The sequence below is a fragment of the Erinaceus europaeus genome, chromosome 13, assembly GCF_950295315.1.
Source record: "Erinaceus europaeus chromosome 13, mEriEur2.1, whole genome shotgun sequence".
In the NCBI taxonomy this organism is placed as follows: domain Eukaryota; kingdom Metazoa; phylum Chordata; class Mammalia; order Eulipotyphla; family Erinaceidae; genus Erinaceus; species Erinaceus europaeus.
In genome coordinates, this window is record NC_080174.1 from 43,630,088 (window position 1) to 43,657,759 (window position 27,672).

Consider the following 27,672-nt stretch of genomic DNA (forward strand, 5'->3'; position numbering starts at 1 on the left):
ACCGCAGAGGGCTGAGCGGCGCCGCTGGTGTCAGAGCCGGGCGGACGCGGGCAGCTCCGCGGCGGGGATGCTGAGCAGCGCCGGGTACTGCGGGCGAGTGGGGCACATCGGGCCGTGAAAGAACCCTGCGCCGCGGCCAATCCCGAGGCCAGCACCGCCGTGGCAGCCAAGCGAAGGGACAGTTCACTCAGCCGCGGCCGTTCCCGGATCCCGGGTCCTCGGAGGGTTCTGGAACCTCGAGAGACACCCGGGGCTCCAGAGGCGCCCGGCGGCCCCCGCGACCGTCCAGACCCGCGTCGGTGCCCCGTGGCCGGCGAGCCGCGGCTGGGTGCGGCGGACACCATGATCGTCGCGGACCCCGAGTGCCGCGCCGAGCTCAAGGACTACCTGCCGTTCGCTCCGGGCAGCGGCCCCCGCGCCGGGGAGGTAAGCGGCGGCCGGCGACGCCACTCTTCCCCTTGAGCCCGAGCGGCGCCCCGGCTCGGGGCCGCTCCAGAGCCCGGTCGGTGCGCCCCCGGGGTTGGGCTGGGGGCTGGGCTGGGGGCACGTAACCCGCCGCCGGGTTGCATCAACCGCGCGCCTCCGCGACCCGCCCGCCCCCCGGGCCGCTCCGACTCCCGGCCAATGGGCGCCCAGCCTCGCGCCTGTCTCGGCTCCGGGCTCCGGGAGAGGCTTCAAGTCCGGGCAAATCCCGGCCCGCAGCCCGACCACTCCTCCTTCCCGCCCCTTTCCGCAGTCCCTTTTTCACCATCGGGGCCCGGCGGGCGGCGCTGGTCCCGCGTCGCGGGGCACCGGGCCCCCGGCCGACGGCGAAGGCCGCCCGCATCCCCGCATCCCGGGCTGGGAGCCGCGCTGGGGCCTCGGCAGAGCTGCGGGGCGGGGGGCGGCCGCGTCCTGGGCTCAGTGCCCGCTAGACGGTGGGCTGCGCAGGCGAGGTCTGGAGGTTCCAGAAGTTTGTTTCCCGGGCTGTCCCTTTGCTGTAAGGCCGAGCCCGGTCATTCCCCTCCCGCCCGCGCCCCACCCCAGCACCCGCACCGCCGCCGCTGATAATGGACGGACGCCTCATCACTTACTGAGCGCGTACTGGATGAGTCGCTAGGTTTTTGCCTCTTCTCTTAGTCCTCGGGACTAAACTAACAAAATGAATCCGTAGCAGCGCCTCACTTCTCGAGACGAGACAATTGAACCCCCTGTACGCCGACGACGAGGCTTCCTTCACTGATCCTATTGGTAGCACTTTCTTCTGGTCCGGGCAGCTCTAGATCTTCCCACTGTATCTGGCACTTCGTGCTGTTTTGCTTTTTTCTTTAGTTTTCAGAGACCGGAGCATGATGCAAGTACATTGCGGGAGTGGGGGTGGGGGTGGTCAGACCCGGGCTAGTCCTAAACTGTGACGCTGGGAAAATTGCTGCCCTTCGCTGAGCAGCCTCCTTACTGTAATCCAGCTTCCAGTAGTTTGCGTCCTGGATTTTTATTGCATTGCTTTTACCATTTTCCCCACCATGATTTAGGAGCCCCACGTGGGGAGAAGGGTTAAAAAAGGGGGGGAAAAAAAACCCGCCACTCAGCTGTGTGTCATAGACCAAATCATTTGTTCTAAGCCTGTTTACTGTGTGTGTGTGTGTGTATGTGTGTGTGTGTGTGTGTGTGTGTGTGTGTGAACTAATGCTATTTTTTTTTATTCCCTTTTGTTGCCCTTGTTGTTTTATTGTTGTAGTTATTGTTGTTGTTGTCGTTGTTGGATAGGACAGAGAGAAATGGAGAGAGGAGGGGAAGACAGAGAGGAGGAGAGAAAGATAGACACCTGCAGACCTGCTTCACCGCCTGTGAAGCGACTCCCCTGCAGGTGGGGAGCCGGGGCTCGAACCGGATCCTTACGCTGTCCTTGCGCTTTGCCCCACGTGCGCTTAACCCGCTGCGCTACAGCCCGACTCCCGAACTAATGCTATTTTTGAGAAAACCTGAACAGAGAACCAGTGCAGACAAGTGCTGGGTTCATACCCTGACCCTTCCATTCACTTGCTCTATAACCTTGGCCAACTGATCACTTTTCTGATCTGCAACTTCCTCCCATGGGGATTTGATAGTATCCTTGTGGAAGATTAACTGAGAATACAAGTAAAGGCCAAAACGTGATACTGGAACATAGTAACTATGTCATAGGTGGTAGCTGTTGTTAGAATGTGTCCTTAGCTCATCTCCCTATGCTCAGTGGGAACTGGCCTGTCTCCTTCAATGAGACTTGGCATTACCTTCTCTGGAACAGTGCCTGGGAAGTGGTTTGGACGCACTCTGAGGGAAAAGCCTTTAGATGGAAGTTACTAGTGGGGGAAGAGGGAGAGAATGGTATTAGAATCATTTCCACCCCTCCCCCCCATTTCCTCTCAAGAGGAATGAACCTTGGGGATCTGAAGATTACTTATCTGGTAGTGTGTGTGTGTGCCTTGCAGTGTGTGTGTGTGTGTGTGTGTGTTTGTGGCATGGGGTGGGTTTGAGCCCCAGCACCACATGGAAGTGCCATGGCACAGAAAGGCTGTAATGTCTCTGAAATAGAGTAAATAAAGGACCAAGAAGGAAGCACCATTGGTAATGCAATAGATGATCATGCTTCAGGCACCAGAGTCCCCAGGTTCAGTCCTTGTTACCACAATAAACCAGAGCATTTTTCACTGAAATAAATATATATACACATATACATATATATTTATTTCAGTGAAAAATACCACAAGGGAACAGTGAAATTAGACATGTCCAAGGCCCCTATGTCACAAAAAGGAAAGAAAACCTTGGGAGATGTTTTAAGTAGAGTCCCTAGCAGGCAGTAGAGCATTGAATTTACAGAGCCTGGTGCCTGGACTTCCCCCCACACCATCTGAGCCACCTAATAAATGCTCATAGCTACTTGCCCAGTGCTTCCTTACTTGACCCTATGAACTGTGCAGGCTTTGAAGTCAGTTCTAGAACTGGACTTAGAAAAAACCTCATTGACCTGTTTCTGAAAAAGGGATAATGGCACCTATTTCCAACTCTGAGTGGTTATGAGGGATTGGCCAGATCAGATATGTCAAGTACATAGCCTCCTCCTGAGCTCATGGTGGGCATACAAGTTTATGGCACCACACACATCCCCCTGTGCCTCTTACACTTGTCTACTTAACCCTCAAGTGTAATCCCAGGTCAGCAGATCACAGCTGGTGTGGTTGAGGTGGGTTAGGATGGAGGGGGAGTCTCTGCCTCTTTACAGTTGGTAGAGATGTCAATAGCTAAGTCCCAGGGGTCATAGGCTCTGGATAGGAGATCAAGAACGAAGACTGAGGCTACTCTTAAAGAGTCTCTTCTGGACAATAGATAGAACCTTGGGAGCTAGACTGAGCTGAGTTCAAATCTCATTGACCATTTGCCAGCTGGTAGTTAACCTTTGGAATCTTACTCTTTGCTTGTGTGCAAATGAGAGGTATCTCCCACCACAAAATGAAGATTAGACGGGACCTATGTGCAAGAGCCTCAGCTAATATAATCACTAACAGTTGGTGAGCATTTAAATTAGAAGCCAAGCACTGAATTTGGAGGTGTTTGACCTTTACAATTTGCCCTAAGACTTTCTTTTGGGGCCAGGTGGTGGTGCACCTGGTTGAGTGTACCCATTACAATGCCCAAGGACCCAGGTTCAAACTCCTGGTCCCTACTGCAGAGGGAAAGCTTTGCAAGTGGTGAAGCAGTGTTGCAGGTGTCTCTCTGTCTCTCTTCCTCTCTTTCACTTCCTTCTCTCTCGATTTCTGGCTGTCTCTATTACATGTGTGTTTTCACTGTTAGAACTTAGGAACAACAACTATTGGTCTGTTTTCTGTGCTATATTATCTGTGTTACCTTGGGTAGGCCATCTGCCTCCTTTGGTTTCCTTTTTTTTAAAAATTTATTTATTCATTTAATAATGTTTGACAAGACCATAGGATAAGAGCGGTACAATTTCACACAGTTCCCACCACCAGAGTTCTACATCCCATCCCTCCTCCCATTGGAAGCTTTCCTGTTCTTTAGCCCTCTGGGAGCATGGACCCAGGATCATAATGGGGTGCAGAAAGTGGAAAGTCTGACTTCTGTAATTGCTTCTCTGCTGAACATGGGTGTTGGCAGGTCGATCCATACTCTCAGCCTGCTCTATCTTTTCCTAGTGGGGCAGGGGTCTGGAGAGGTGGGGGTCCAGGGTACATTGGTGAGGTCATCTGCTCAGGGAAGTCAGGTTGACATCATGGTAGCACCTGCAACTTGATGGCCGAAAAAGCATTAAGATGTAAAGCAGCACACTGTTTAATAATCAGAAACCTAAAGGCAAGAATATAACAGATGAGATTTGAGGTATCCATTTTGGAAAAAGCTAGTAGGTCTATTTTAGGTATATTCCAAGGGCCCATGACTTTACTAGTTTTTGCCTGAGCCTGATAGCTAACATGCTGGTGGGCTTAAGAGTATTGTCGGGGAGATGGTGTCAGAGTTGGGAATAGGAATAGAAAGCTGGATCAGGGAAGAGAGCAGCTCCCAAATATGGGGAAAGTATATAAATCTTGTTAACTGTAAAACCCATTGGTTTGATCTGGGGCCCATATTCAGCACAGGAGCCTGTGTAACCCCTTTCTTCTTTTTTAATTAATTAGTTTTTACTAGAGCACTGCTCAGCTCTAGCTTATGGTGATGTGGGGGGTTGAACCTAGAACAACAATAATAACTACAACAACAACAAGGGCAACAAAAAGGAAATAAATATTTATTTATTTATTGCCTCCAGAGTTATTGCTGGGGCTCGGTGCCAGCACTACGAATCCACTATTCCTGGAAGCCATTTTTTCCTTTTAGTTGCCCTTGTTCATTGTTGTTGTTATTGCTGTTGTTGTTGTTGGACAGAACTGAGAGAAATCAAGAGAGGAGGGGAAGACAGAGGAGGAGAGAAAGATAGATACTTGCAGCCCTGCTTCACCACTCGTGAAACTTTTCCCCCACAAGTGGGCATCAGGGGCTTGAATCTACATCCTGTAATGTGTGCACTTAACCAGGTGCGCCACTGCCTGGCTGCCCAATAATTATTTTGATATTGAAACAGGTACAAAGGGAGAGAGACGCTAGACTGCTGATCAACTCTGGCTTATGGTGGTGCTGAGGACTGAACCTGGGATTCTCAGAGCCTCAAGCATGAAAATCTTTTTTTTTATATATTTATTCCCTTTTGATGCTCTTGTAGTTTTTTATAGTAGTTATTGTTGTTGTGGGATAGGACAGAGAGAAATGGAGAGAGGAGGGGAAGACAGAGAGGGAGAGAGAAAAATAGACACCAGCAGACCTGCTTCACTGCTTGTGAGGTGACTCCCCTGCAGGTGGGGAGCCAGAGGCTCGAAACTGAATCCTTACGCCAGTCCTTGCGCTTTGCAACACCTGCGCTTAAACCGCTGTACTACCGCCTAACTCCCGCATGAAAATCTTTTGCAGAACCTTACACTGTCTCCCCAGCCTGGAGATTTTAAATTACGGATTTAATTTTTGAGCCAGGAGGTAGCTCATCCATTAATGCTCCAGGCCCTAGACTTAAACTCTGGCAGCACTGTATAGGGGACATGTTACAAATGGTAGAATAGTGCTATGGTATCTGTTTCTGTCTTCCTCTTCCTTCCCCTTTCTCCCTATCTTAAAAAAGCAAAAGGGGGAGTCCGGCGGTAGCGCAGCAGGTTAAGCGCATGTGGCGTAAAGCTCAAGGACCAAAGCTCAGGGACCAGCGTAAGGATCCCGGTTCGAGCCTACTGCTCCCCACCTGCAGGGGAGTCGCTTCACAGGAGATGGAGGAGGTCTGCAGGTGTCTTTCTCTCCCCCTCTCTGTCTTCCCCTCCTCTCTCCATTTCTCTCTGTCCTATCCAACAATGACATCAATAACAACAACAAAACAAGGGCAACAAAAGAGAAAATAAATAAATAAAAATACAAAAAGCAAAAGAGGGAAACAACAAAGTAGGAACCAGTCGATTGCACTTTACTATGTGCTAGGATCCTGGTTCAAGCCCCCAGTCACCATATAGGAATACCATGCAAAGGGGAAACTTTATGAGCGACAGAGTGCTGCTGTGGAGTCTTTCCTTTTTTCCTTCTCTGATTCTCAACCTCTATCTGAAAAAAAAGAGAGAGTCAGCTACAGGCAGAGGAATAGTGCATGTTCCAGGCCCTCATGATAAAAGGAGGAAAACAAAATGGCCCAGAGGAGTGTACTCTGGGCTGTGGGGGATATGTGTGTATGTATGTATGTATGTATGTATATATATATATATATCATATTTAACTGCTTAGCCACCATGACCTTTTTTAAAAATGAATTTATGTGGCTCCTTTTTTTTTAATCTCTTTTTTTAATATTTATTTTATTTATTTATTCCCTTTTGTTGCCCTTGTTGTTTTATTGTTGTAGTTATTATTGTTGTGGTTGTTGGATAGGACAGAGAGAAATGGAGAGAGGAGGAGAGAAAGATAGACACCTGCAGACCTGCTTTACCGCCTGTGAAGCGACTCCCCTACAGGTGGGGAGCTGGGGTTCGAACCGGGATCCTTATGCGGGTCCTTGTGCTTTGTGCCACCTGCGCTTAACCTGCTGCGCTACAGCCCAACTCCCCCCCTTTTTTTTTTTAAGATTTTATTTATTCATGAGAAAGAGGAGAGAAAGAACCAGACATCACTCTGGTACATGTGCTGCTGGGAATTGAACTTGGGACCTCACAATTGAGAGTCCAGTGCTTTATCCACTGCACCACCTCCCAGACCTCCCATAAACCTGTTTTTAATGCCTATGTAGATATAGAATTTCCCATCATTGCAGATAGTTCTTGTGGATTGTGCAGTGCCAGCCATTGGGGTAACAGGGAACTAAATTCAGTTTGTGCCCTCAAGGTAGGAAGGAGTACTTTATGCCAGGTGCTATGATTGGGGGGCAGTGAATCTCCTGGGATGTGGGCAGGAAGAGCAAGCTTTTCACTCTGGTGAATCCCATTTGCAAAGTTTGGGGCTGTTTCTCATGAGAAGTTTAGAGAAACCTAGTATCCCAACTAGTTACCTCCTCCTTCCTGGATGAGCCACCAGGAATGACTTGACCTCTCTGATACTATCCCTCATCTGTAAAACGGAATATAGTGCGACCTTAACTTGTATGCGAAACATACGTCTGCTCATTGGTAATTATTAATTTTAAATTTTATTTATTTATATATATTTATAGCAAAGCAGTACACTACCCAAGTAAGCTCTTCTGCCAGTCCAGTGTATTTATTTCATTATTGATTTACAAAACTGTGAGATAACAAGCATATAACTCTGCACTATTCCCATCACCAGAGTTCTGTGACCCCAATCCCTCCAGTGGAAATTGCAGTAGTTCTCCCATGGTCACAGATACGGGTTGACTATGATTTCTGCAATTACACTGCCAGTCCTATTTATTTATTTTTAAATTATTAAAAAAAATATCTTTATTTATTGGATAGAGACAGTCAGAAATAAAGAGGGAGGGGGGTTATAGAGAGGGAGAGAGATAGAGAGACACCTGCAGCCCTGCTTCAGCACTCCTAAAGCTTTCCCCCTGTAGGTGGGGACTGGGAGCTCAAACCTGGGTCCTTGCACATTGTAATACATGCATTCAACCAAGTGCGCCACCACCCGGCCCCTTATTTATTTATTTTTGCCATCAAGTTTATTGCTGGGTGCTTACACATTTAATCCATCAGTCCCACCAGCCATTTTTAATCAGTTAATTATTTAATATTTTATTTATTGGGTAGAGGCAGAGAAATTGAGAGAGGGTAGGGAGAGGCAGAGAGAGACAATAGTAGCACTGCTTCACCACTTGTGAAGCTTCCCCCCTGCAAGCGGGCACTGGGGACTGGACCTGAATCCGGGTCCTTGTGAATGGTAACATATGCTTTCTTCTGGGTATGCCACTGCCCAGCCCCTATTTATTTATTGTTGATGGAGACAGAGGCAGAGAGATAGTGAAAGACCACAGCGCTGAAGCTCCCTTCAAATGTAGTGGGGGCAGGACTCACATCTAGGTCACACATGACAAAGCAGCACACTATCCAAAGTGAGCTAATGCACTGGCTGCATCTGCTATTACTGATTTCCTGTCCCAAGGAACAGAAGAGGGCTGGTTTTAATTTTATTTATTTATTTAAATTAGCTTTATTTATTAGAGACAGGCAGAAATCAAGAAGGAAGGGGAGATAGAGAGGAAGAGAAGCAGAGATACCTGCAGCCCTGCTTCACCACTTGCAAAACTTTCCCCCTGCAGCTGGGGACTGGGGGTTTGAACCTGGATCCTTGTGCATAGTAACATGTGCTCTCAACCTGGTGTACCACCACCCGGCCCCAAGAGGGCTGGTTTTTAGAGGCAGCATCTCTTGGCAGTGAGTAGGTAGGTGATTTGTTTCCTCTGACCTTCTGGGTGTCATTCATGGTCAGGGAAGCTTTTGAGTGCTGCACCCTGGATTCAAGTTGACTCAGTTTTGCTCTTTAGGGCATGGTACTTTGTTTTTTTTTAAAACTTTATTTATTCCCTTTTGTTGCCCTTGCTGTTTTATTGTTGTAGTTGTAGTTTTATTGTTGTCATTGTTGTTGGATAGGACAGAGAGAAGTGGAGAGAGGAGGGGGAAGACAGAGAGAGGGAGAGAAAGATAGACACCTGCAGACCTGCTTCACCGCCTGTGAAGCGACTCCCCTGCAGGTGGGGAGCCAGGGCTTGAACCGGGATCCTTATGCCAGTCCTTGTGCTTTGCACCATGTGCACTTAAGCCACTACGCTACAGCCCGACTCCCAGGGCATGGTACTTTCTATTCCCTGTAGCTGGAATAGTGGTTGCCTAGAACTTCACAGATCCCGCTACCTTCTTAATGTCTTACTATCAACTCAAAGATCATCTCCTTAGTAGTTTTCTCTGTCTACTCAGACTAAAATCTTGCACATCCCTCCCCACCCCATTGTCCACTCTCTCCTAGTTCTACTTCATTTACTCTAAGTTGTCTATAGTTTAGTATTCTCTCTCTCTTTTGCCACCAGGTTTATTTCTGGGGCTCTGCGCTGACACTATGAATCCACCACTACCTGTGGCCATTTTACCTTTTTTAAATTTTTTTTTTCCTTTCTAATTTTTATTAGATAGGGCAGAGAGAAATTGAGAGAAGAGAAGATAGAGAAGGGGGGGAGAGAAAGAAACCTGCAGACCTGCTTCACCACGAAGTATCCCCCCTTCAGGTAGGGAGCAGTGGCTCAAACTCCAGTCCTTGCTGTTAGTAATATTTGTGCTTAACTGGGTGCACCACAGCCTGGCTCCCTATAGTTTAGAATTCTGCTCACCAATTGTTTTGACTTTTTCCATTACGCTACAGATTCTGTGAGGCTTCCCCACCACCACCACCACACCCCTATCCCTGTGCTCTTGCTGCCTGCAATGTAGTCATCAAAAGTATTGAATAGTTACTGAAGGAACAGATAAGTTCTGATTCCACTGGGGAAATACAGTGTCTTCTATACTTGAGGAAGAGATCAATGAATGATGCAAAACAGTGACCCAGTACTCTGGCTGGACATTACTCTGGCCATCACCCAATTAAACTAGAGTTGCTGTAGGTGGGACCTGGCATTGATTTTTTTTTTTTTTTTTATCTTTTCACAAGGGATTCTAATGTGCTGCTGGAATTGTCTATGTTTGAAATAACAATGAGCTTAATGGTTGCTGACTTGTATTAAGTGCTTACCCTGTAAGAGGGACAGAAGTAAGGGCTTTCTGGGTATTATCTCATTAAATCCTCTCGACAACCCTGGGAAAGTCTGTGCTCCTCTCCCCATTATTTGGTGAGGAAACTGAGTCTTAACATAGCTACCACACAGTGGGTGTGTTGAGTCAGTTTGTGTCAAAAACCCCTATTTAAATTTCTTTTTTCCTCCAGAGCACTGCTCAGATCTGGCATATAGTGGTGCTGAGGATTGAGCCAGGACCCAGACATGAAAGTCTTTTGCATAATCATTATGCTGTCTCCCTAGCCACCCCATCTTTTTTTTCTTTTCAGATTAGTTGGATTATTTTTTTTTTCTTTCATTTAGTAAAACAGAGAAATTGAGAGAGGAGGGAAGGGTACAGAGGAGGAGACATCTGAAGCACTGCTTCAAAGCTTGCAAAGCTTCACCTTTGCAGATGGGGTCCAGAGTTTTGAACCTAGGTCCTTAAGCATGATAATGCCTGCGCTCAACTAGGTGAGCCACTGCCTGACCTCACTTTATTTAATTCAGTTAAAGACAGACTTTCACGCACCATTGCAGCACATGAGGTTGTAGAGATCAAACCAGGTTTTCCAACAGGGAAGCCTCAGGCACAAAAGGCTGAGGCTGCCCCAGCACAGCTGTTTATTTCCCCAGCTGCAAGACCCCTATCTTTATCTGTACTCTTTAGTATTGTGATCATCATCAGAGTTGGGAAGTGCTGATGGATGCAAACCTGCCACTCAAAGATTGTAGTTATCAGCCCCTCCCCTTGGACATTTATAGGGCAGATTTGAGTGAGAAAGGCTTCCCAAGGTTGCCTGGTGGGTCCTCCCTGTCTTTCCAGTCCCTCTACACCCACCCCTGTTCTGCTTTGCCCTCCCGCACCACATCTGGCTGTGGTTGGTTTTTCCCTCTGTCCTCAGGTCCCCTGAGGGGAAGGTCCAGTTTGTGGAGTCAGCAATTCTTATCTCCCAGACCTTGCTGTTAGCCTATTTCTCTTCAGTGAGGGAGGAGGGAAGCTGAAACTGGAGTACTTGGGGACTGTGTTGTTTTCTATACTGGACTTGGACCTGTCTGGCCTGACAACTCTTAGAAGTGTGCCTTGAAAGGTACCTGAACAGTAAGCCCAACCTTCTTTGTCCATAGTTAAGGCCCAGAGATCCTAGGTTACTTTTTTTTAACAATATTTATTTTTTATTATTTATTTTCCCTTTTGTTGCCCTTGTTTTATTGGTGTTGCAGTTATTTTTGTTGTTGTTGATGTCGTCGTTGTTAGGACAGAGAGAAATAGAGAGAGGAGGGGAAGACAGGGGGAGAGAAAGATAGACACTTGCAGACTCCCCTGCAGGTGGGGAGACAGGGGCTCGAACCGGGATCCTTAAGCTGACCTTTGCGTTTCACAACACATGCACCTAACCCGCTGCGCTATTGCCCGACCCCCAAATATTTATTTATTCCCTTTTGTTGAGGTTCAGGGAGGATGTTTGGTTTTGTTTGTTTTGCTAATTTGGTGTACAGGGTAGATAGGATTGTACAGGCTATGGAAAAGCCACTGATGAGGCTATGGGTGGCTGTTCACACCAGCCATATTATTAGTCTGTGAGGTGGTCATGATGGGAAGGATAAAGAAATAACAGAAATGGAAGCTACATTGTAGGAGTCTAGAGTATTGGATAGCCTGCCTTTTAGATACAAATGAGGAGAATCTGTTGTTTTAAGTTTCTATTTATTCACTGTTTATTCAAGTACAAGAGAAAGAACCAGAGGGGCAGGGGTAGATAGCACAATGGTCATGCAAAGTGTCTCATGCCCGAGGCTCCAAAGTCCCAGGTTCAATTCCCTGCAACACCACAAGTCAGAGCTGAGCAGTGCTTTGGTTAAAAGAAGAAGAAAAGAACCAGAGCATCACTTTGGGACATACTATGCCAGGGATTGAATTCAGGGTTTCATGCTTGAGAGTCCAGTACTTTATCCATTGAATCACTTCTTGGGCTGTGAGAAAGGCGCTGTTGTTTGTTTTAATGTGAAAGAGATACCAGAGCATCACCCCATCACTGATGACCTTCCGTTTCGTTTTTCCTTTTCTAACTGTACTGTGGTATGGGATAATGAATCCAGGGCCTCAAGTATTTTACTGTGGAGCTACCTATCCGGTCTCAGGAGGGCTTCTTCTAGTTCCTCGAGGGCTGTTTTTTCCCTATCACTGCTCTCTTTCTGGTTGAGGCTTTCTCTACTCACTTATCTCCCATCTGGTTCTCCATGCAGGGTGTACCCCCAAAATGGGTTTATATACTCAGTGTAACCTCCTGGGAGATGGCACCCTCCCTGCCACCCCCCACTAATAATTATTCTTAAAAAATAAATACATACCTCAGTGTGAGTCATCAGGTAGACTAAAGATATAGCCATCCTCTGAATATCCCCCTCTACCTACCTCCAGCTAACCAAAGCATGTCTTTCTAGGAGCCCAGGGAGAACCGGGCTCGAAGAGGCCCTCGCGGTCCCAGCGCCTTCATCCCTGTGGAGGAGGTAAGCTCAAAAGGGGTTTTGTTGGTCAGTGAGAGGGTGGAACTTGGGCATTGGGTGGATGGGGATCTTTCCTTGAATCTTAAAATAGCATCTTTGAAACTACCCCTTCAGGTTCCTGATTCAATCATTCCACAAAACAGCTCTGTGCAGCAGGTGTATCAACAACCTCTTTTTGCTGGGAAGAAACAGGTTCAAAGAGATAAAGTGATAACACAGCTGGCTTATAAACAAGCGTGATTCCCAGAGTAGGGCCTGTTTTTCCTTAGGGAGATAGAAGTGTCTGTTTGTCACCTCTGACCGTGCATTTATTTATTTATCTATCATTAAAAAATACTTTTTGATATTTATTTATTTATTTGCTAGAGACAGCCAGAAATCAAGAGGAAGGAGGAGAGAGACCTGCAGCATTGTTTCACCACTCGTAAAGTTTTTCCCCTGCAGGTGGGGACCAGGAGCTTGAACTCGGGTGCTTACATATTGTAACGTGTGCTCAACCAGGTGCACTACCACTCAGCTCCTGACAGTGCATTTATTTTTTTTAAAAAAGTTTTCTAGTGGGGTTAGGAAACTTGTTATGTAAAGAGACTCTCATGCTTGAGGCTCCAAACTCCCAGGTTCAATCCCTGCATTGCCATAAACCAGAGCTGAGCAGTGCTCTGGTTTTAAAAAAAAAAAAAAGTTTTCAACTTTAAAAGTAACACATTCGGGAGTCAGGCAGTAACACAGCAGGTTAAGCGCAGGTGGCGCAAAGTGCAATGACCGGCTTAAGGATCCCGGTTCCGAGCCCCCGGCTCCCCACCTGCAGGGGAGTCACTTCACAGGCGGTGAAGCAGGTCTGCAGGTGTCTGTCTTTCTCTCCCCCTCTCTGTCTTCCCCTCCTCTCTCCATTTCTCTCTGTCCTATCCAACAACGACATCAACTATAACTACAGCAATAAAACAACAAGGGCAACAAAAAAAGGAATAAATAAATAAATATAAAAAAAGTAACATGTTCATTATAAAATGCTCTGGCTTTTTTTTTGGGGGGGGTTTGTTTTGATTTTTATCTTTGCTGGGGCCTCACTACTTCAGGTTCATTTCTCACATAAAGAGAGAAACTGAGATAGACGAGAAGACACCATCGCACTAAAGTTTCCTCCAGTGTGGTAGAGGTCAGGTTCAGACTCAGGTTGTATATATGACAGAGCAGGCACACTAGCCAGGTAAGCTGTTCTACTTGATCCAGCTCTGTATTATTTTTTATGGTGCCAACCCACAGAGGTAATCACTACTAACCACTTATTAATAGAGGGCATAAGCATATTTGTTAATAGTGGGATATTTAAAAAATTTATTTGTCCCCTTTTGTTGCCCTTGTTGTTTAATTGTTGTAGTTATTGTTGTTGTTGGATAGGACAGAGAGAAATGGAGAGAGGAGGGGAAGACAGAGGGGGAGAGAAAGACAGACACCTGCAGACCTGCTTCCCTGCCTGTGAAGTGACTCCCCTGCAAGTGGGGAGCCAGGGGCTCGAACCTGGATCCTTACGCCAGTCCTTGCACTTTGCGCCACCTGCGTTTAACCTGCTGCACTACTGCCTGACTCCCCCCCTTTTTAAAAAGTATTTATTATTTATTCCCTTTTGTTGCCCTTGTTGTTTTATTGTTGTAATTATGATTGATGTTGTTGGATAGGACAGAGAGAAATGGCGAGAGGAGGGGAAGATGGGGAGAGAAAGACAGACACCTGCAGGCCTGCTTCACCGCCTGTGAAGTGACTCCCCTGCAAGTGGGGAGCCGGGGTCTCGAACAGGGATCCTTAAGCCAGTCCTTGTGGCTTTGTGCCACCTGCACTTAACCCGGTGTGCTACCAACCAACCCCCACCCCTTTAATTTTAAAGAGAGACTGAGGGAGCTAGAGAGAGAGGAGACACCACAACACTGCTTCCTTGTTCATGAAAACTTCCCCTGGTATAGGTGCTTATTCCCATGTGGTGCCATGGACTTGAACCCAGGTCCTCCTCACACATGGCCAAGTTTGTGCTCTACCTACCAGCTCTAAATGGGATTTAAATCCTGGTTTTGGCATTTACTATAACCTCAAGCAAGGAATGAAACCTCACTGGGCTTTGATTTCCTCATCTGTCAATGAGGGAAAATTATAGCATTTACTTCATAGGGTTACTGGGAACATGCAGTGACATGATACAGGGAAGCTCCAAGCACAAACCAGTATGAAGTGGGCACTCAGGAAATGTGAAATGTTTCTGTTTGAAATTTGAAATGTGCCTATTACTGCGTTTTGGCTGGTTTTCTTTCATTTTTATTTGTCTAATGAGAACGAGAACACCAGGAGAGACAGAGAGGGAGGAAAGATAATTTAGCACTGGTCCACCATCCGTGAAGCTGTCGGTGTTGTCAGTGGCATTCCCCTGTGGTAGCAGACCTTCGACCCAGGTGAAGAGTGTGCAGAGACAGGAACATGTTCTGGCTGGGGACCTCACACTTCAGATTCAAATGCTGACTCCACAGCTAGACCTCCTCAGTGGTCTGGCCTCTAAGTTGAGAGCAATGAGCCCCAACAGGCAGTGAAGAACAGTGAAACGACATGTACAGAGCCCCAGTTAAGGCCCTGGCACAGGTGGATGCTTAGGGAGAGGACTGGGGAGCGTGGGCCCTCTGTGTAGAGCCTGCCCCAGACGAGGGGCCTCCAGTCACCCCAAGCTCCTCAGCCCTGGGGGTTACACGTCTAGTGGGAAAGAACTTTTTTAAAAATATTTATTTATTATTTATTCCCTTTGCTGCCCTTGTTATTTTATTGTTGTAGTTATTGGTGTGATTGATGTTGGATAGGACAGAGAAATGGAGAGAGGAGGGGAAGACAGAGGGGGAGTGAAAGACAGACACCTGCAGACCTGCTTCACTGCCTGTGAAGCGACTCCCCTGCAGGTGGGGAGCCGGGGGCTCAAACCGGGATCCTTACACCGGTCCTTGGGCTTTGCGCCACCAGCACTTAATCCGCTGTGCTACCGCCCGACTCCCTTTTTTTAAAAAATAATTTTATTTATTAATGAGAAAGATAGGAAGAGAGAGAGAGAACAGACATCACTCTGGCACATGTGCGCCGGGGATCAAACTCTGGACCTCATGCTTGAGAGTCCAAAGCTTTATCACTGCACCACCTCCCGGACCCCGGGGAAGAACTTTTTAATTGGGCCGGTTCTGGAGGGGTGATGGAGGCAATCAAGCCAGTCCAACTTTGGCAGCCAGCCTGACCCCCTAGTACTGACTGTGCTGGTTGCCACACCACCTAAGCGGGGTGACGCAAGACCTAGCAGCTACTGCCAGTCCACCCTGGGAAGCCCTAGAGGCTGAATATGTGTGGTTCGGAGCCCAACATGAGGAATTAGGCTCAGTGTAGGCACACCGCCAAAGCCAGGTGAGCTGTGCCCATTATTGTTATTTTTTTAACCATAGCACTTCTCGGCTGTTTTATGGTGGTGCTGGGAATGGAACCTGGCACAAGAGTCTCTTTGCATAGCCATTATGCTGTCTTCTGCCAAAGCAGTGCCCCTCCCCTTTTCTTTTTGCCTCCAGGGTTATCACTGGGGCTTCACCGAATCCACTGCTCCTGGAGGCTGTTTTTTCCTTTTTGTTGCCCTTGTTGCATACCATTATTGTTACTGCTGTTGTTGTTGGATAGGACAGAGAGAAATCGAGAGAGGAGGGGAAGACAGAGAAGAGGAGAGAAAGATAGACAGACACCTGCAGACCTGTTTTACCACTTGTGAAGCCACCTCCTGCAGGTAGGGAGCCGGGGGCTTGAACCAGGATCCCCATGCAGGTCCCTCCCTACACTTCTCACCATGTACACTTAACCTGCTGTGCTACTGCCAGGCCCCCAGTGTCCATTATTTAATGGCTCTGAACTATGAGAAACTTAAGATTTTTAAAAATATTTATTTCCTTTTTGTTGTCCTTGTTTTTTTTGTTGTTGTTGTTGTTGTGGTGGTGGTGGTGGTTATTATTGTTGATGTCATTGTTGGATAGGACAGAGAGAAATGGAGAGAGGAGGGGAAGACAGAGGGGGAGAGAAAGATAGATACCTGCAAACCTGCTTCACCGCCTGTGAAGCGACTCCCCTGCAGGTGGAGAGTGGAGACTCAAACTGGGATCCTTATGCCGGTCCTTGCGCTTGTGCCACGTGCACTTAACCTGCTGCGCTACCACCCAACTCCTGAGAAACTGCATTTAAAAAAAAATATTTATTCCCTTTTGTTGCCCTTTTTTTATTGTAATTATTGTTGTTGTTCTTGATGTCGTCGTTACTGGATAGGACAGAGAGAAATGGAGAGAGGAGGGGAAGACAGAGAGAGGGAGAGAAAGACAGATACCTGCAGACCTGCTTCACCGCTCACCGCTTGTGAAGCGACTCCCCTCCAGGTGGGGAGCTGGGGCCTCTAACTGGGATCCTTACGCCTTCAGCGCCATGTGCAATTAAGCCTCAGCGCTACTGCCCAGCTCCCAAAAAATATATATATTTTACATTATATTTTTGGTCTTTGTTTCCAAGCACAGTTATTTTGCATGCAATTAATCCAACACTCTTTTATAGATAGGACAAAGAATTGAGTGGGGAGGGAGAGACAAAGAGATACCCGTAGCACTGCTTCAGCACTAATGAAACCTCCCCCCTGCATGTGGGGAGTGGGTGCTTTAATCTGGGTCCTTGCACATGGTAACATGTGCTCAACTGCCCCCCTTATTTGTTTTAATAAAAAGAGAGAGGAGAGGTGAGACCAGAGAACACTGCTCAGCTCTGGTTTATGATGGTGCTGGATTGAACCTGGCACCTCAGCCTCAAGCATGGAACCATTATGGCAGTTTGTGTTCTCTCTCCCTCTCTCTCCCTCTCTCTCCCTCTCTCCCTCTCTCCCTCTCTTTTGATGAAAGCACTGCTCAACTCTGGCTTATGGTAGTGCAGGCGAATGAACCCTGGACTTTGAAGCCTCAGACATGAAAGTCTCTTTGCATAACCATTGTGCTATCTACCCCTGCCCCATTTTGCTCTCTATGTCTGAGGTTTCCTATGTGAAAATAAGACTTTGATTGCATAGTAGTAATGACCGAATCCGTTAATATAAAGCACTTGAACTATTTGTGGCACATAGTGTTATTGAAATGTTGGCAGCAGGTTAAGTGCACCTGGTGCAAAGTGAAAGGACTGGCCTAAGGGCCCTGGTTCTAGCCCCCGGTTCACCACCTGTAGGGGGGTTGCTTCATAAGCAGTGAAGCAGGTCTGCAAGTGTCTATCTTTCTCTCCCCCTCTGTCTTCTCATCCTCTCTTGATTTCTCTCTGTCCTATTCAACAACAGCAGCAATAACAATAATAACAGCAAAAATGTGAGAAAATGGCCTCCAGGAGCAGTAGATTCTAGTGTAGGCACTGAGCCCCAGCAATGACCCTGGAGGCAAAAAAAAAAAAAAAAAAAAAAGTTGGCTCTTGATGTATAAAGTAGCTACTAAGTATTTACTTGATCACTTAAAGTAAATACATCTTTCCCTGCCCTTTTTCCCTGTTTATGGACATGTTGATGGTTCTCATTGTCTTGCTATTACAAACACATGGACATTCTTTTATGGTAAGAGCAAAAGGGAAGCCATCCTCTCTTGACCTTTGTGTGGCAGGTCCTTCGGGAAGGGCCTGAGAGCCTGGAGCAGCATCTGGGACTGGAGGCGCTGATGTCCACAGGACGGGTGGATAACTTGGCTATAGTGATGGGCCTGCACCCCGACTACCTCAGCAGCTTTTGGCGCCTACACTACCTGTTGCTGCACACAGATGGGCCACTGGCCAGCTCTTGGCGCCACTACATTGCCATTATGGTGAGCCTGTCTGAGCCTGACTCTTGTGGGGGTGGCCACATTAGGGATGGAAGGAGTGACAATGGGGTGTTCTCCTGTCCTCAGAGATCTCTTCACTGGGACTTCCCAATGCCATTAAACAAGGAAGGCATGCAGCACAGAACAAAGGGAAAGCCTTGACCTAATCTAATTCTCTACAGAATGTGACTTTGAAGAGGCAGATTTAGTGCCTGCTTCATAGATCGGGAATCTAAAATATCAATGAGTCAGATGATTTGCCCAAGGCCTTAGAACTAGTTAGTGCAGAGCTGGGATGAGAACCCACATTTCCTGCCTCTCAGGCAACCATGAGGCCTATTGGGTGCCCCACTGTGAAGGGGACATTGAAAGAAGAGGGTTCGTGACCTCGACTTTTGTCCACCACCTCCACAGGCTGCTGCTCGCCACCAGTGTTCCTACCTGGTGGGTTCCCACATGGCTGAATTTCTGCAGACTGGTGGAGACCCCGAATGGTTATTGGGCCTCCACCATGCCCCCAAGAAGCTACGCAAACTCAGTGAAATCAACAAGTTGCTGGCACACCGACCGTGGCTCATTACTAAGGAGCATATCCAGGTGCGGTGGACAGAGAGCTGGTCCTGGAGGGAGCTTAGTACTGGGGCTGGTCGCCATCAGGTAGGCACTGAGCACTCTGGCCTTCTTTCCTCTCTAGGCCTTGCTGAAGACAGGTGAGCACAGCTGGTCCCTGGCAGAGCTCATCCAGGCCCTGGTGTTGCTCACCCATTGCCACTCCCTGGCCTCCTTTGTATTTGGCTGTGGTATCCTTCCTGATGGGGACCCGGAAGGCAGCCCTGCCCCCCAGGCACCTTCGCCCCCCAGTGAGAGGAGCAGCCCCCCAAGCAGGGACTCATTGAACAACTTTGGGGTAAGTCACGAGCCTATAGTTTCTTTCCTCCTCTCCCTCCTCCCTCTCCTTCTCTCTCATTTATTTGTTTGTTTATTTTTTAGATTTTTTTTTTGATTATCTTCATTTATTTACTGGATAGAGACTGCCAGAAATCAAGAGGGAAGATGATAGAGAAGGAGAGAGACATAGAAACACCTGCAGCACAATTTCACTGCTACAAAGCTTTCCCTCTGCAGGCGGGGACCCAGGGACTTATTTATTTTATTTTTTCAGGGACTTTTTTAAAATTTAATTTTATATTTTTATTGTTGGACAGGGACAGAATAATTGAGAGGAGGGGGGAGATAGAAAGGGAGAGAGATAAAGAGATGCCTGCATCACTGCTTCACCGTTCATGCTCTGGCCTCCCTGGTGAAGCTTTCCCTCTGGAGATGGAGATAAAGGGCTTGAACCTGGGTCCTTGTACACTGTAATATGTGCACTCAACCAGGTGCGCCTCTGCTGCCCCCCCCCTTTTATTTCTTTTAAGATATATTTATTTCCTAAGACAAGAGAAAACCTACCAGGTAGAGTGTATTGGCCTGTGTCCAGCCTAGTTTGATCCCTGTCACCAAGTGCTATCATACTGCGGAAAGCTGTGGTGCTGTGGTGTCTCTGAGTGAAAAAGTCAGCTTGGATAGTGAAGTTGCACATGTGTGTTCATTCTCAAACTCCAGAAGGAAAAAAAAAAAAAAAGGGAAAGAACCAGGACATCACTCTAGTTGGTATTATTGGTGCCCAGGGATAAAATTCAGGACTTCATGGTTGCCCATGTGGTGCTCTGTCATGTTGCCATCAGATTTCTGTAGTTCTTTAAACTTCTGGAAAGTACAGACCCTATGAACTGCCTGGCACAGTGACTTGCTCGGATGGTCACCACTGGCTTCCTTCTCCAGGGCTTTGAGACAGCCCATGACGTGGAAGCCCTGATGGAACGCATGAGGCAACTTCAAGAGAGCCTGTTGAGGGATGAGGGAGCCTCCCAGGAGGAGATGGAGAATCGCTTTGAGTTGGAGAAGTCAGAGAGCCTGCTGGTGACTCCTTCAGGTACTGAACTGCAGGCATCCAGTGGCCACCCCCTTACCATCTCTGAGGAAGAGGTGCCTTATACCTCCATGTCTCCAGCCCCCTCTTCCCAAAGCTTCTAAGCTTGGGCTTATGGGCCCAATCTGATTCTGATTCTGATTCCTAGGCTGTTAGCTTTTCTGGCAGTGTCACCGCTGACAGTTTACTTCCTGTCTCCGGGCCTCAGTCTCCCCCCACATGAAGGATTGGTGCCTAGGACAAATGGGCAGCAGTGGCAAAGGTCTTAGCACAGACCCAACCCAGAGTATGCAGCTCCATAAATAACTGCGGTCTGTGGACCTGATTTCATCCCTTCTCCCAGGTCTGCACAGTGAAAGCATTTTCCCCCCCTCCCCTCTTTGATAGGACAGAGTTAAAGTCAGGAGGGAAGGGGAAATAGGGCTAGAGAAAGAGAAACATCTGCAGCACTGCTTCACATGTCAAACTTCTCCCCTGCAGGTAGGGACAGGAGGCTTGAACCCAGGTTCTTGCACATGGTAATGTGTGTGCTCAACCCAGTGTGCCACTGCCCAGACCCACAGCTGAAGTCTTAATGGCTTTCCACTTAATGGCTTTCCCTGACTGGCTCCTCTGCACTTATTTCCTTAGTACTTTATTGATGATTAGTCAGGAGTGGAGGCTTTTATGTGCCAGGCCCTGGCCTCACTATCACTTCTCTCTAACATCTCTAGCTGACATTCTAGAGCCTTCTCCACACCCAGACATGCTGTGCTTTGTGGAAGATCCTGCTTTTGGATATGAAGACTTCACTAGGCGAGGGGTTGCGGCGCCCCCCACCTTCCGTGCCCAGGTTGGTGTTCTTGCCAGAAGTACAAATGAGGAATGGGCAGATGATTTGAGTGTTTAGAGGTCTAGGGACCTTCTCTCTCTCTCTCAAGAGTCCTTGAAGGCAGTGGAAACTTTTGTGAATCGTGAAGGAACTTCTCTGTTTTGAACTCAGGGCCTCTGATCATAGAGAGGTCATGATCAAAGTTCATCCTCCTCTGCTCATTTGGTCCAAACCAAGCAGTGGGTTAGATTTGTGGGATGTGGAAGGGGCATTATGGAGGGCCATGGTGTGCTTCAAAAGACTAACTTTCTGACCAACTTCGGGCCCCAAGGATTCCAGTCCTTGATCTCTTATATATTTCTTAGGATTATACCTGGGAAGACCATGGCTACTCCCTGATCCAGCGTCTCTACCCCGAGGGTGGGCAACTACTGGATGAGAAGTTCCAAGCAGCCTATAGCCTCACCTACAACACCATCGCCATGCACAGTGGAGTGGACACCTCCATGCTCCGCAGGGCCATCTGGAACTATATCCATTGTGTCTTTGGCATCAGGTGAGCTCCTGTACCCTGTCATGGTGCTGTGTGCCCTCGCTTGGAATTCACAGTTGCTTCATTTCTTCGCTTCTTATTTATTTATTTTTTGACCAGAGCACTGCTCAGCTCTGGCTTATGGTGGTGCAGGTGGATTGAACCTGGGACTTTGGATCCTCAGGCATGGAAGTCACTTGTACAGCCGTTATGCTATCTACCCCCACTTTTCCTCCTCCTTAGAGAGCACTGCTTAACTCTGGTTTAAGGTGCTTTAGGGAATTGAACCTGGGACTTCCAGAGCCTCAGGCATGAGAGTCTCTTTACATAACTATCATGCCATCGCCTCCCTTTTTGTCTTTTCTTCTTGCCCACCTACCTGACATTACTGCTTTTCTTCTCTTTCTCTTCTTACCTTTTTTAAAAAAAATTTTAATATTTTTTTATGTATCCCCTTTTGTTGCCCTTGTTGTTTTATTGTTGTAGTTATTATTGTTGTTGTTATTAATGTTGTCATTGTTGGATAGGACAGAGAGAAATGGAGAGAGGAGGGGAAGACAGAGAGGAGGAGAGAAAGACAGACACCTGCAGACCTGCTTCATTGCCTGTGAAGCGACTTCATCTGCAGGTGGGGAGCCGGGGCTCCATGCAGGATCTTTACACCAGTCCTTGTGCTTTGCGCAACTTGCGCTTAACCCGCTGCAAAGCAAGCATTCTAATACTGAACATTATCTTCAGCTTCAAACATTATTTTTGTAGTTAGAAAAATCTCACTATGATAACACTGGAAATTCAGTCAATAAAAAACATTTTCTGAAATTCATTCTACCTCCCTACCATATCCTGTGACATTTTTCACTTGTTTTACTTATTTTGACCACAGAACTGCTCTGATCTGCCTTATGGTGGTGTCAGGGATTAAATCTGAGTCTTTGGAGCCTCAGACATGAAAGTCTTTTCAGTATAATCATTGTGATATTTCTCGACCCCATTATAAAGTTAATTATTAATGAGAAAGGACCAGAGAACCAGAGCATCATGTTAGCATGTACATTGCCTAGGATTGAACTCTGGACCTCAAGTTTGAGGATCCAATGTTTTTTTTAAATAAATATTTATTTATTCCCTTTTGTTGCCCTTGTTGTTTTATTGTTGTTGTAGTTGTTGTTGTTGTTACTCATGTCATTATTGTTGGATAGGACAGAGAGAAATGGAGAGAGGAGGGAAAGACAGAGGGGGGAGAGAAAGACAGACACCTGCAGACCTGCTTCACCGCCTGTGAAGCGACTCTTCTGCAGGTGTGGGGAGCCCAGGGCTCTAACTGGAATCCTTACACCGGTCCTTGTGCTTTGCACCACCTGTGCTTAGCCACTGCACTACCTCCTGACTCCCAGGATCCAACATTTTTATGTAGTGGATTCAACACTTCATGTAGTGCTCCATCTCCCTGTTTTCCTTCCCCCACCCCACTGTTTATCTTAATTATGTAGTTGAATTTGTATTGTTGAAATTATAATGGTTATTACTTGAATCCTATTCCTAATTTTGTTTTAAGATAAATGAATTCCTGTAATCCTGTTTTTTTTTTTTTGTTTTTTTTTTTGCCTTTGGGGCTCGGTGCCTGCACTACGAATCCATTGCTCCTGGAGGCTATTGTTTTACCTTTTTTGTTGCCCTTGTTGTTTATTGTTGTTGTTCTTGTTCTTGTTCTTGTCGGATAGGATAAAGAGAAATTGAGAGAGGATGGGAAGACAGAAAGAGGGAGAGAAAGATAGACACCTGCTGACCTGCTTCACTGCCTGCGAAGTGACCCTCCTCTCCCCCATAGGTGGGGGCCTGGGGGTTTAAACAGGAATCCTTAAGCCAGTCGGTGTGCTTTTTAAAAAAATTTATTTATTTATTTTCCTTTTTGTTGCCCTTGTTTTTTTTTTTTAATTGTTGTTGTTATTGATGTCATCTTTGTTAGATAGGACAGAGAGAAATGGAGAGAGGAGGGGAAGACAGGGGGGAGAGAAAGAGAGACACCTGGAGACCTGCTTCACTGCCTGTGAAGCACTCTTCTGCAGGTTGGGATCAAACTGGGATCCTTACGCTGGTCCTTGCACTACGTGCCAAGTGCGCTTAACCTGCTGTGTTACTGCCCGACTCCCGGGTTGGTGTGCTTTATGCCATGTGTGCTTAACCCATAACCCGCTGTGCTACCACCCAATCCCCAATCTTGGTTTTTCTAAGAAGTGAGACTGATAATACAGCATGTGTATTGTATATAGTAGCAGTGGTATGCAATAGTTTGGGAGATTTCATGAATACATGTTCATATGGCGGTTGGCTGGTATTCAGTACTGCATGCTTATTCTCTTTGCATTCTTTGGAGTGGTCCCTATGGCCTATGATATATGACATCAGCGGTTTTTATTTACTGTTTTTTTATTTGTTTATTAGCAACAGAGAGAACCAGAGCATCACAATGTACAATGCCAGGGATTGAACCTCACACTTTACTCACTGTGCCACCTCACAGGCTTAATAACTATTTTTCTTTTTTTTTTTTTTTTATCAGAGCACTGCTCAGCTCTGGCTTATGGTGGTTCAGGGGACTGAACCTGGGACTTTGGAGCCTCAGACATGAGAGTCTCTTTGCATAACCATTATGCTATGTACCCTCTGCCCAATAACTGTTTTTTTAAGAGGAACCAAGCTTCTAGTTACTTTTTTTTTTAATTTATGTATTTATTCACTTCTGTTACCCTTGTTTTATGGTTGTAGTTATTCTTGTTGTCGTCATTGTTGGACAGGACAGAGAGAAATGGAGAGAGGAGGGAAAGACAGAGAGGGGGAGAGAAAGGGAGACACCTGCAGACCTACTTCACCACTTGTGAAGAGACTCCCCTGTAAGTGGGGAGCTGGGAGCTCGAACCTGGATCCTTTTGCTGGTACTTGCGCTTTGCTGCGCTACCGCCCGACTCCCTTCTAGTTACTTACTACCATCTGTCTTTTCTTGCCATTCTGCTCCTCCGACTATAGGGCAGGGGGAGGGGAGAGGAGGAGCTACTTCTGGGAGGAGAGGGTGAGTGTTGCTATGGGGATCTTCCCATCCAGGTATGATGACTATGACTATGGGGAGGTGAACCAGCTCCTGGAGCGGAACCTGAAGGTCTATATCAAGACAGTGGCCTGCTACCCTGAGAAGACCACGCGAAGAATGTACAACCTCTTCTGGAGGCACTTCCGCCACTCGGAAAAGGTGTTGTGAGTGGGAGAGGAGCAAGAGGGAAGGAGACAAGCCTGGCTAGTGAGGGGGGCTAAGGGGCAGGACCCAGTGAGGTACCCTGACTATCCTGCCAGGTGGCACCCCTGGGCAATGTATTGTCTTGGGTTTAAATCCCACTCCACTCTCTGACTTGAGATTCTCTCTACTCAATTGTAAAATTGGAACATGCACCACAGGTCTTCTGTGGCCAGGAGCAGAGTTCAGATCCTAACACTGGCACTCAGTAGCTGTGTGTGTGTTTTGGCAGTCTTGTTTGCCTCTGTGCTTTGCAATGGGAATAGATACTGCCTACACATCAAGGTTACTCAGAGGCTCACTCAAGGTTACTCAAAGAGGCTCTGATCCCAAAGATAGGTGATCAGTGATAACTCTTGCTTGGGGCTCTGGGAATAAGAGGGGTTCTATTAGGGATAAAGGTGCTTGACACAAGGTCAGGACACTCCTGGAAAGGAAAGTATGAGGTAAGTGTCATTGCTGCTAGTGTGTGTGTGTGTGTGTGTGTGTGTGTGTGTGTGTGTGTGTGTGTGTGTCTGTCCTAATACTAGCAGTCTGGGAGGGTTGGAGACTGCAAGGAATGGCATCAGTTGCTGATACATCCTCTTCTGCTTCAGGTCCACGTGAATTTGCTGCTCCTAGAGGCCCGCATGCAAGCTGCCCTGCTCTATGCCCTCCGTGCCATCACCCGCTATATGACCTGACTCCCGTGCAGGACTGGGGTCTGAAGTCGCTGACCCTGGGGCATCATTCTCCCTGCAAGGACTTCTCTGTATGGAGACAGACCCTGATCCTTTTCTGTCCTGCACCTACCTGCCATGCTCTGAGGACCGGCTGTGTGTGCTGTGCAGCCCCCAAGCTGCATCCTCTTTTCCTCACTGGAATAGACTGGATCGTTAATTATGCTGACTCTGGGAGCTCAGCTCTGCCCCCGAGAGATGGCAGAGGACTAGCAGATGCTAAGGGGCCATGCCCTTCTTGCTGCTCACCCCAGAAAGCAGAGGGCGCAGGAAGGAGAGTGGGCTAACTTCTAATTTGTGTGCCAGCAGGCTGAGCCCGAGACACCACAAGTACTGTGCCCTTCTCAGCCTGCAAAGTCCCTGGCTGGCCACCTCCAGGGACTGACACTCCAACCAAGCGGCGTTGTCTTTCCTCCTCCCTCATTCCCAGATTTCATTACCTCTCATCTACCAGTTTACCCATCAATGTGAAAGTATCACAGCTGGTCTGTGGATCTGACTCCTCAAAAGTCTTATTTTGCTGAGCAGCCTGTAGATCCTTTATTCACTGGTTGCCCCAGTTCTAGCCAGTTGCTCTGACCCTTTAATCTCATGCCCTGGTAAAGACCATGCACATAAAAGAAAAAAAAAAGGTCATAACTAGAGAGTTTGAGGTCTCTGTTGATCATATTGTCTTCTGAAGAAGAGGAAGTATTGTATTATACATTCTTTGTATTGTGGTTCCTTATGGGTGAAGTTCTTCAGGGCTTCACTCCAGGAGCCATATTCAATGCCTGGGAGGAACAGGACAGGGAGAAACCTATTCTCCCTAAACCTCTGTAGACTGACACCCCACAGCCCCCCCCCCCCACATGTGTGTCCAAAAAACCCAAATCTTTTTAGGTGGCATGTGGCCCAGTGGGAGAGGTGGGAGACTCCAGTGGGCTCTGCCACTGGCCAAGTGACCACAGCCACACTGCCAAGAATTTACCTCCATTCCGTAATTGCAGGCTGTGGGGTGGGGCTAGGTTTCTATGACGTCTGAGTCACCTCTTTAGGATTCTCTGGCCAACCTGCTAGGAGAAAACTGCACATCTTGCAGGATTTTGAAGGCCGCTAGGGATCCCCCGCTTCAACTCTTGCAGTCTGTCTTGTAACTGCATTCCAAGGCCTGCTGTATACTCCATTCCCTATTCCTGGCCCCTCCCTTTGATTTTAGATAGATCACTTGGAGAATATGAGCTGCTGAAGACTAATCCCAGGCACCTTCTGTAGCAAACAAGCTGTGAATTTGTGACTCCCCTTGCCTTTTTTTTTTTTTGGGGGGGGGCAGTAGTTGCCTTCTATCTGACCAATTTGGAGGAGGTTGAAGAAAGGCAAGGGCCAACCAAGATGCTTCTTCTGACCATCCTATCTGGGGTGGGGCAGGGGAAGAGCTTGGTCAGTTTGCCACATTTCATACCCATGCAGGCATGGGGAAGCGACTGGCACTCCCTTCAGACCTCAGAGTCCTCCCTGCCATGAGGCTGGATGGAAAGGGAGAGAGGCCCCAGCACTGGGATTTGGATTCTAGAGGGGACATGATGTCTCTGTAAATGTCCCCCAGGTGGGTGGGAGGAGATATTCAGTGTTCAAGTACAGAAAGAAATCTTTGGCTTGCTACCAGTTACGTGTGATGAGAAATAAAAGTACACCAAGGTTTTGTTTTGTATTTCTTGTTACTGCGCTGTTTTTGCATTTCTTAAGGATCATGGTTCACTTATTAGCAAAAGCAGGGATCTAGGATTGCATCATGGACCTGACCTGCTAGCCCCTAACCTTCCTGGCATTTGTGCCCAGTGACTGCAGGGTTGGGGAGTGGTTGGCATTGGACTTCTATCCCTTGGGTCTCTAGTCCTACCACCCATCAGTCACTGGGGAATAATTGCCATGTGTTTTTGTTTTTCTTCTCTCTGAGTCATGCACTAGGCTGGGTACTAGGAGGCCCTTTTTGTGAATCTGCAGCAATCCTGTAAAAGAGAAATGAGGGGTTCAGGTAAAGTGACATTGCTGAGGTCAAGCAGTGAGTGAGTCAGCGGTAGAGGCAGGACTCCGGTGGAGTCAGGACTCCGACATATGGGATCTGCTTGACCCTGAGGCCTTCGCATTTTACCTTCCCATTTTTTTCCTCTACTGGGATCCCCCTTTGGCAATGGGAGGCTGTTT

At 47.5% G+C, this 27,672-nt stretch overlaps 1 protein-coding gene across 1 annotated transcript; it reads left to right on the forward strand.

The window, feature by feature from the left end:
- On the forward strand, positions 1 to 27,178 carry SESN2 (sestrin 2). The gene is made up of 10 exons (XM_007522426.3): positions 1 to 426; positions 12,242 to 12,307; positions 17,974 to 18,171; positions 18,583 to 18,765; positions 18,863 to 19,075; positions 19,993 to 20,143; positions 20,854 to 20,972; positions 21,317 to 21,507; positions 24,583 to 24,727; positions 25,366 to 27,178. Exons 1-10 carry the CDS (start codon positions 343 to 345, stop codon positions 25,450 to 25,452), a joined length of 1,437 nt encoding a protein of 478 aa, XP_007522488.1. The 5' UTR covers positions 1 to 342; the 3' UTR covers positions 25,453 to 27,178.
- The last annotated feature ends 494 nt before the right edge of the window (positions 27,179 to 27,672 follow it).

Coding starts and splice junctions, on each gene's coding strand:
- SESN2 (XM_007522426.3), top strand. CDS start 343: ATGATCGTCGCGGACCCCGAGTGCCGCGCCGAGCTCAAGGACTACCTG. Junction 18,766..18,862: donor TTACTAAGGAGCATATCCAG/GTGCGGTGGACA, acceptor TTTCCTCTCTAG/GCCTTGCTGAAGACAGGTGA. Junction 20,144..20,853: donor CCTGCTGGTGACTCCTTCAG/GTACTGAACTGC, acceptor TAACATCTCTAG/CTGACATTCTAGAGCCTTCT.